At 42.8% G+C, this 9,993-nt stretch overlaps 1 protein-coding gene across 1 annotated transcript; it reads left to right on the plus strand.

Moving 5' to 3' along the window:
* The first annotated feature begins 8,554 nt into the window (after positions 1-8,554).
* Positions 8,555-9,501, plus strand: LOC134214883 (uncharacterized). The gene is made up of 5 exons (XM_062694160.1): positions 8,555-8,670; positions 8,734-8,775; positions 8,837-8,941; positions 9,006-9,282; positions 9,346-9,501. Exons 1-5 carry the CDS (start codon positions 8,614-8,616, stop codon positions 9,402-9,404), a joined length of 540 nt encoding a protein of 179 aa, XP_062550144.1. The 5' UTR covers positions 8,555-8,613; the 3' UTR covers positions 9,405-9,501.
* The last annotated feature ends 492 nt before the right edge of the window (positions 9,502-9,993 follow it).

The raw sequence follows: 9,993 nt of genomic DNA on the forward strand, positions 1-9,993 counted from the left end.
TTAAAGAGACATCGAGTGCATCACTTCAAACAACGATTAGTTTGGCAAAGTTGTAGAAACCCTTCACACTAGAAGTCCACCGTACAACACATTTTAAAATTTAGCCGCTGGACTGAGTTATTGACAAAATAAAAAATGATTGAGCCCAAATTACTAAATGAACGAAAACATTCTTGATCCTATAAATCTCTATATATCATATATGACTATTGTTTAGACTCTAATTAACTTTGAAATCTCCATTTGCAGATTCCACACACACAGATTCCTGCCAGCCAATGACTTCATCTTACCATAATCATGGGTAGGACAATGCATTGACTGTCCTACCCAGGAAAATTCATGCGTAGGACATGTCCTACTTGTCCCACCCACTCCCGGCGCCACTGTCATGTGAAACGACCAACAAGGGAATTTGCTGACAGATAAAACCCAAGTGGCTACCAGGTGGAAGCAACACTTCGAGACTTTGTTGAATAGTGCAAGCGACGGTGCATCGGTGAACAGAATAAATACTAACGACGATGGACAAGCTGTGGAGTCACCTACACTAGAAGTTAAAAAAGGTGTTAAAGAGCTGAAAAACAATAAGGCTGCGGGGAAGGACCAGCTCCCAGCTGAACTTCTCAAACATGGCAGTGAGCAGCTTTATGAAGTTCTGCACCAGAGTACGCACTAAGTTTTCAATCGATCATGTAGCCCTTATGAAGCAAGCATCTGCATATCATATCAATGTCGACGATTCGTATACTCTTCCTATATGTTACCCAGTGGCAAACATATTAAAATTATTGTAATTCGCTTTAGTAGATCCTTCATTGTAAGACATGTTCAAAACGCACTCTTACCCCACGGGTGGGGTAAGAGTACGCATTTTTCCAATCATGTATTTTAAGTATATATTAACAGAAATAAGAGTGAATAATATTTAATTGGTGTTTATTGAAAGTATATTATAGAATGTTCAAAGATTACGTAACTCTGTTTTTTATTATATACAAAAAAACTACAGAAGAAAAAATATACGAGGTTTCCCGTAGCTTGAAGAAAGGAATTTTCTCTAAAGAAAGATCACAAATTACGTAACGGAAAATTTGACCATTTCATCACCCCTCCTACACTTTTTGTATGAGTCCTCTAAAAATTCCATGAATCGTTATACATCTCGCAACCCTCCCAGCTCAGCGTTGCGTAATTTATGGATGTTTCTTTTGATTAAATGATTGTCATCTAGATGAAATTGTGTTTTCGGACTATGTTGAGGTGTAAAACAATACCAAATACAATCTTATTATTTCGTTTCAGTGCTTTGTTCGCTAAGTCCTTTCTAACCTCAAATCACTTATCTTTAAAGGGAGAATTTGTGATAATTTTCGATTTCTGTCCTTTTTTTTCTTTGTTGTGGACCTTTACGCTGTGGAACTAGTCTTACTTCGGCTAGAGATACGGGTTTGACAACAGAACCTAAAGGTCCATATGCGTACTCTTGCCCCACTCGTTACTGCGTACTTTTACCCCACAGCTAAAAAATTTATTCAGTTCATGGTTTTGACTTCTTGGAAAACTAACCGAATTAATGTTCTGCACCACAAAGTACCCTATACAATAGGTTATCGAAATGGTACAATGTTCACCTGATTGAACGTATAGATGGTATTGGAATACTAGTTGCAAAAATACAATTATTTTTAGCAAAATGACCAAAAATTAACTATCTTCATATCTCCCTTGTTGTTTATTCAAATCGTTTACAATTACACATGACAATAGTTGGTCAGAATACCTATCCATCTGATGCAGTGCAGCTAGTATATCTTTTTTTTATAACTTCAAAAAATCAAAAACGTACTCTTACCCCATGCGTATAACGTTGGACGGATCGAAATCAAGTGTAAGGGTTGCGGATGAAAGATCGACGTCAATTGTTACCTTAGATGGCCGAAACGGCTCATGCAGCAATCCGGCGAAGGCGCCAAACGCCAAACGACGTGCGACCATAAAGGCCAAACGTCCGCTGGATGGAGCAGATCGGAGTGCAGAGGATCTCGAAGGGCGTCGACCCGAGAAGGTGATTTCTCGGCCCAAAAATTCGAAAGGCACCAACCAGGCGCAAGTCGCTGGGCCGCAAGAGGGTACCAGCCAGCCTGTGTCATCGGCACAAGGGACCGAAAATTCCGTGAGGAGTAGGGTGGCTAAGGTATGTAGTAGGTATGGAAAAAACTTTTTTTAAATTTTTTGATGGGCCGCTCTCTTATTCGGTTCTATTTGATGCCCTGATGCTCAGTTTTTGCAAATCACTGTTTTTGGATGTTTCTGCATACATTTTTTCATATAAACTTCCAACGAGTTTTTTTTTTTTTTTTTTACAAGGGAGAATGCATTTACACACTAACCCAGTACACGTGCATTGTAGTTGCCAAACTACCACACGGAAGTGTACTGGAGTGTCGGACTCGACCATACCGGTAATACCGACTAAACTCCCTTGGGCTCCACCATCGTTTCCCCCAGGAACTACCTCGCAGTACTACTTCTGGGGGATGGCAGTACTAAGCGTACTCGCTCATTATCGCTCACACAGGCACTCGTCCCATGCGAGACTGACTTGGGTGCTCGCACACCATTCACTCCATTTGAGTCTTACTTGGATGCTCTCCCGGGCGCTCCGCTGCCATGCCTCGAGGTGTCAATAGCGGTAACTGCCTGGGCCTACAGATATTACGCTACGACACTCCTGCCTCAGCACGAGCAGATCAATCACACCACTGCCGAAGCAGACCACACGCTACCCTGCCGAAGCAGGGACACTCCCCATGCACCACATGTGCACAACTGTAGGTGTGTGGGTACAACTCACTGCTACCCTGCCGCCGAAGCAGCTTCTCCAAAGACCATTCGCTCCATGTGACCCTTTTTCAGGTGCTCACTCTAACACTCCACTGCCATGCCTCGAGGTGTCGATAGGTACCTCGACTCCTACCTCAGCATGTGCAGTCCATACTCAGACTTCTGCTGCGCTTCGAGGTGACAATAGCGGCGACACGCTATGACACTCCTGCCTCAGCACAACCAGATCACTCACTCCCTGCCGAAGCAGCTCACGCGCTACCCTACCGAAGTAGGGACACTCCCCAACTCACTCTAACACTCCACTGCCATGCCTCGAGGTGTCGATAGCGGTATGTAGGGACCAACCAGCGATACTACGCTACGACACTCCTACCTCAGCATGTGTAGTCCATACTCAGACTTCTGCTGCGCTTCGAGGTGACAATACCGGTGACGCGCTATGACACTCCTGCCTCAGCACAAACAGATCACTCACTCCCTGCCGAAGCAGCTCACGCGCTACCCTACCGAAGTAGGGACACTCCCCATGCCAATTTGCACTCCCTGGGCTTGTGCTTTTGAAGCGGCACACAGTCGCTTTGATAGAGTCTGCTTACGGGCACTTGTGGTTTTTTGGGAGGGATTTTAGCAGAGCCCGCTGCTAAATCCCACCACGCCCTAGGCAGTTCTCCCTGACTCACAGACAGCTGGGGAGGGGTCGTCAAGCCCTTGGACATGGTCCATGCTGTCCCTGCTGTCCCTGCTGCCCCAACGAGTTTAGCACCGCCCAAACGTTAACCGATTTGGCTGAAATTTTGTCCAGAGCATCAGGGCATCGAATAGAACCGAATAAGAGGGCGGCCCATAAAAAAATTGAAAAAGTGTTTTTTGAGCCACCCTAGTGAGGAGTGATCTTAACGCTTGGGAAGTGAAGTGGGGCAGCTGCTGCACTAATCGAAGGGGTCAACCGTTACTAAAGGCGCTAGTGAAGCTCAAAGCAGTGCTAGTCAATGATGGGCGGAGAAGCAATCACTTCGACAGCGAAATTTTCACCGCGGCCCTGGAACTGGAAGCCAACACTGAAGGTCTAAGCGCACTATAGGATTTCAGGCGGTCATTAATCGAAAATGTCATGTCTCCCGAATTATTTTAAAATATTTTCTCCATTGTCAATACTCTAATTAAGAGAAATTCTGAATTTGAAGTCTCTAGGTGCACTAGTTCCAAAGATATAAGGTGGCAAAGTCAGAAATGGGTAAAAAGTTAGCAAATTTTCTGAAAAATATTTTATTTTCAACTATTTATTGAAATATTTTTAAATGTTTTTTCTTCAATGTTAATACATCATTACAAAGGTTATTGTATAAGCTTTTAAATGGTGTGCAAAAACTAATGGTTACACTGTGAAAAAAATTGAAAAAATGCGGAAGCAATATTTTTTCCAAAAACGACGCTATTTTCAACTTTGATAGTGAAGAACTTTTTTCCTCAGGAATCCCCGGGTTCTTTATGATACACATCAAGGACAAAGCTTCGACTAAAATGTCCTGAAAGAATTTCTTGCCAGTATTTGCAATTAACAGAGTTAAGTCACTCTGATTTTTTTTCATTTGTTTTTTACCGTGTTTTGCCTCTCTCGTACTCCAAGGTTAATGCTCATTCCAAAAACGAATGTTTGATAGAAGGCCCGGAGACCCCTAGTGGTATATATCAACTAACTCAGCGCGAAGAATTGAGGTGATGTCTGTATGTGTGTGCATGCGCGTCTGTATGTATGTGCGCAAAAGAACGCAATCGCCATTTAGACACTTATTTGTGTCCGATTTTCTCGCAACAAGTTTCATTCGACGGGAAATCTAGTCCCATCGTTTCCTATTGAAAATGGGTCAGACTGAACTATGCGCTCAAAGGGTATGGTCAAAATACATTTATTGGTAATAACTTCGACTTTATTTATAACCATTTGAGCTCATTTAATTAACTTTTCAAAGGAGTAAATGAATAAAACCCCAATGCAATGCAGCACAACGGTAACGGAAGGATTTAACAGTTCGCTCATATATTTCCTGTCAAATTTTACCGTTTCCGTCGCCATTCCGCTGAAATGCGTTTGGGGCTTGAGTGGTTTGAGTCATTCTCTAAACCTAATTTTCTGAGCTATTCATTAGCTACTGATGGAGAACTAAATATGAGATTTCATAATATGTAAATATTTATAAATCTCCTGGAATCAATAATTCCCGACATGTTTATTGCAAAAGTAAAGACGAACAATATCTTAGTTAGAACGGAGCGTATGAAATTCCTGCTAGTGTTCATGAATGTCTGGCTAATGGTAGGGAAATATTTATTCACTCATCTACACTTTGAGGTTCACTGGCTGAACAACCAGCGGAAAGTCAATATAAACAGTTGAAGAAATTTAGAACTCATAATGCAAGAAAATGATCAAGAGAGGCAAATGTTGACATTTTCCTTCGTGCCTTACATGAATCAGATCCATTTTAAGCTCGATTTGGATAACGAGGAGACGTTGGAAAAAATTTTTCACTTAGTTATTCTTATGCCATGCGTAATTTTGTAATATTTGAAGATTTTCAAAAGTTCTTTATCTTCTAATACTTTAGATGAATTTATCTCATCTTCCATCGTTGATGGAATTGAAGAAAATATCATTGAAGACTTAAACCTTGACACAGAAAAAGAATGATGCTGTATATAACTTGTAGAAATCATGAAAACAAATCAAAAGTAATTCAAATAGTGTTGTTATTTAAATTAAAAGAATTTTGCTTTTCGGAAGAATGGAGCATTCTTACATTCCACAATGAATGTCCACATTTTTGAGAATATATTAATCTCATTTTTTGAATAACTTGTACACGTAAAAATGTCATGGGATTGCGATTTCTAATTTGCTAATACCCTTTTCAAAAGTTATTTTCAATTCTGATTATTTGATTAACATTTAATGCTTTATGATCCTTCAGATCCTAGTACTTTTGTCAAACAAATTGTTCTAAATACAAATTGTGAGGCATGAGAGTGAGAACAAAAAATATCACGGAATGTCATGAAATTAATGTCATTTAACATGATCGCCGCCATAATGTCCATAAATTGCTGAACTTAGTTTTTGTACAGCCCCTTCCTTCTCCTTAAGAAAACGCACGAAATTTCAACTTCCCAAATAGGTTTGCTTTGTCACGTTAATCGAACCTATGAAAAAATAATTACGTAATTCATAGACGATCCCCAAAGGGGGTTGAAATTGTATATTCATGCTATTTCGACCATACACAGCTAAAACTAAGTGGAAAATCACTTTAAAAGTCCAATTTTATTTTTGACCGCTCGCTTGTATGGGGATCCCCCATAGTGAAGCGTGGATGCGTTGGTAGCTGTCTTATCAAGCGCGTGCGGCGCTACCATGCCGAGGAAAGCCCTGCCAAGAATGGCAGACGCCTGGTGTATTGGTGGAGTCCCGAAATTGCGGCCCTTCGATCAACCTGCCTCAATGCTAGACGAAGAAAGCAACGTGCTCGGATGAAAAAGCGGACCGCCGTAAAGTGTTTTGAGCTGCGAAACTGGACTTTAACAAGGCCATCAAGAGCAGTAAGAGTGTAAGAGCAGTAAGCGTGTTTCGACAACCTGTACGAAGGAGCCAACGCGAATCCGTTGGGTGACGCCTACAGGATAGTGATGACCAAGACCGAAGGGAGCTCTTCACCCCCCGAACGGTCCCCGGATAGGTTGACGAGGATTATAGAGGTACTCTTCCCGTCCTGAGCCACAAGTCCCTGGCACTGCAAGGCAATATGGGTGCGGCTGAAATGGTGGCTCCGGTGACAAACGAAGAGTTACTCGCAGTGGCCAAGTCCCTGGTAACGAACGAAGCTCCAGCTCCTGAACAGCGCTCTCAAGGCAGCAACCATAGCGAACCCGAACATGTTCAGGCTAGCTATGCAGAGATGCCTTGACGAGTGTAGATTCCCCGAAACATGGGAAAGACAGAAACTGGTGTTGTTGCCGAAGGCCGGAAGCCGGGAACCGGGGCATAAGCAATGGGACTGCCGACGCTGCGGATTGGAGGGACATAAGGCACAATGCTACACGAACCCTCCCAATTGCTTGATTTGTTCCAGCAAAGCTGTAAACAGCAAGCACCCCATGGGGGGTTCGATGTGCCCGGCGTTTAAGCGTGCTGCAAAATCACAGTGCAGGTAACGCAGCTGGCTTGCTCGGCCTCGCCCGAGTGTCCGGTGTGCGCAGGTTTAGAGGAAACGGCGGAACACGTGTTGTTCGTGTGCCCACGTTTTCGCACAATGCGTGACCACATGCTTGCACATGTGGTCTGGACACTACCCCTGACAACCTAGTCCGGAGGATGTGTAAAGATGAAGTTGGCTGGAACGCCGTTTCTTCGGCTATCGTCCAAATCGTCCAAATCTACACAGAAGGTGGCGCGTGGACTCGAGGAATGGCTAGTTCAGGCGCAAATAAGAGGTGGTCCAAAGGTTCGGAGTCGGCCTCATGGGTCATACTGGTGCCCTGTGGACGAACTCGATCCTTTTATCGAACAAGTGAAGAACCACATGGTATCATCGCTTTCGCGGCGTCGGTCAACCGGGCTGAGGCAGGCGTAGGCACCGCGTCGGCAAGTCCCTCTGTGTGTTGGCGAATAGACCCTATCGCAGAGAGGTCAATTTGGGGTGCACGCGGCATCATCATTTTTGATATCAGTCGTGCAGAGGGAAGCAGGCGTTAAGTCGGCCCTTCCCACCTTCCGAGGACATAGGGCGCGGTAAGGCCACCTGGAAAGCCGTCAATGCGCTGGCACGATACCATGGTGTTCTGCTAAAAAAGCGAGTCACGATGCTCGGTGCTGCAAGGACTCGCAGCTAACCTCGAGGGTGCGTTGTGCACTGGCCCCCCTTTGAAGCATTACTTTCTGGTTGTACCGAAGGGACTATGGGCTTGGCGGCAATGGAAATGGTTCAGCGGGTCCGGCATGTAGTCCTGCCTCCCTCGTTTGCTGTTGGAGGTGGTCCCTAACCCCGCACTTCCTAGACAACCCAGGATGTATGTTGAGCAGATTCCCTCTCCATTGCTAAGGAGAAAAAAAAACACACACACACACAGACATCACCTCGGTTCGTCGAGCTTAGTCGATTTGTATAAAACACTGTGAGTCTTCGAGCCTTCTATAAAAAGTTCGTTTTTGGGGTAATCCTATTATAGCCTTGGTGTAAATTAGTCAAGTTCCTGAAAAAAAAATTTCTCACTTTTTTTCAATGTGTCATACTTTTTAGTTTTTACAACAACGGTGCGGGTCCCAGAAGGTTAAATAACATGGCTCTGAGCTTCTGACGATAAATTAGAATTTACCGCGGCTTAAAATATACCTAGAGTTTATAACCAAATAATCTAAACCATCAGTCGTTGATTTGCACATAAACATCAACATGAGTCAGCCTTGTTAATCATTCAACAACGGCATTCGTCAATCATATTTAACGATACCGACACAATCGCTCCTCATAATGCCGAAATACACGTGAATATTATCCACAGCTGGGGATGATACAAATGGGTGTCGCCAATCTGGTATCTTAAACGGTTCAAAGCTTCCGTCCGCTACTTAATTGCTATATGCCAGCGAGGTGATTCCCACATGGTAATTCTATCGCTAAGCATCCACACTATATAAAAGTGCATTGAATGCAATGAGCATCACACTACGGCGTTCATTGTTCCCAGATACAGTAAGTCTAAGCTTTCAGCATGAAACAGTTCGGATCCCACAAGTTACTCATCGTTGCCGTGATCGGTGTCGTCATGGTAGGTTTTTTGTGAGTTACCACAATTATTCTGGTTTTAATTTCGAAATGTTGAACCCAACAGCCCATTTCATTGGCGATTGATTGCAAAGAAGTATTTCAAAGGGTAAGCTAAATGATTATTCAGAGTTATGCCAGGTTCAATACTTAACTGCCGCAAATTGCAGAAAGAAGAACTCGAGAATTGCTGCACAGCGTCCTCGTTCATCACTATAGAAAATCTGAAAAGTACCATGGATGCGCAGGAAGGAAACCACCACGAGAAATTTTTCGTATGTATATAATAATATCAAACATATTGAGGAATATGTGGTTAAATATCTTTTCACCTATTAGTGTGCAACGCAAAGTTTGCTGCAAGAGCAAAACCTACTGAACGGAGATGATATCAACGTTGATGCCATGAAACAGAAAACCGAAGGTTTCGATGATGACTGGAAGCAAAAGTCTTTGCAGATGATCGATGCCTGTGTCGAACGGATCCAGACTATGACTGCCGAAATGGAGCAACGTGGTGGTCCCAAGGGACAATGCAAACCGAATGCCGGTATGTTCATCATTTGCGTAGGAAAGGAAACCATCAAGAACTGTCCAGCTGATAAGTGGAACTCATGTAAGTTTTTTTTATTGCTCCGTGGTCGGAATGGAGGTTCACATAGTTTTTTTTTAATTGCAGCGGATGTTTGTGAGAAAGTGAAGAGCGGAGACTGTGACAAACGAGGACCTCGGAATTAAACACGCAGCAGGAAATAAACTGAAATAAAATTTCCGACCAGACAAACCAATGAAAAACTGTTACGTCAAATAAATTTGTGTTGTTATCATTTTGTTAGATCTTTTTTTACGTACGATTATTTCCATCCAGAAACCACGTGATTATGTTTTTGAAGATTTTCATCCCCCTTTTGTTTATCGTGGCCATTTGGTGAAATCAAACCCTCTTATGACCACGTGTTTCTTTTTCTAGTGCAAAAAAATACATTTATAATACTGAAAACATATGATTAACATATGATATCAGGTAGGAGGATATCTAAAACTCGCACACCCCTTCGATGCAACAGGATGCAAAAAAAGCTTGCGGATATGGATCAATAATTCGGTTTTGGTTTGGAAATTTTCCGAAATAGTCCTAAGAGTATTTGGGACCTTCCGTAGATCTGGAGGTACTGGAAATTCTTAGGATATATTATTTCGAGAAGCTTCAAAACTTAGAAAAAAAAAATGTTTTCAGAGTGCATAAATATTTCAGGAATCATAGGGTTAAAATGTAATCTTAGAGATACAGATGCAAATATACTCCTACTGTTGTTTCTGTAGTAGT

Source organism: Armigeres subalbatus, chromosome 2 (genome assembly GCF_024139115.2).
Source record: "Armigeres subalbatus isolate Guangzhou_Male chromosome 2, GZ_Asu_2, whole genome shotgun sequence".
Taxonomy (NCBI): domain Eukaryota; kingdom Metazoa; phylum Arthropoda; class Insecta; order Diptera; family Culicidae; genus Armigeres; species Armigeres subalbatus.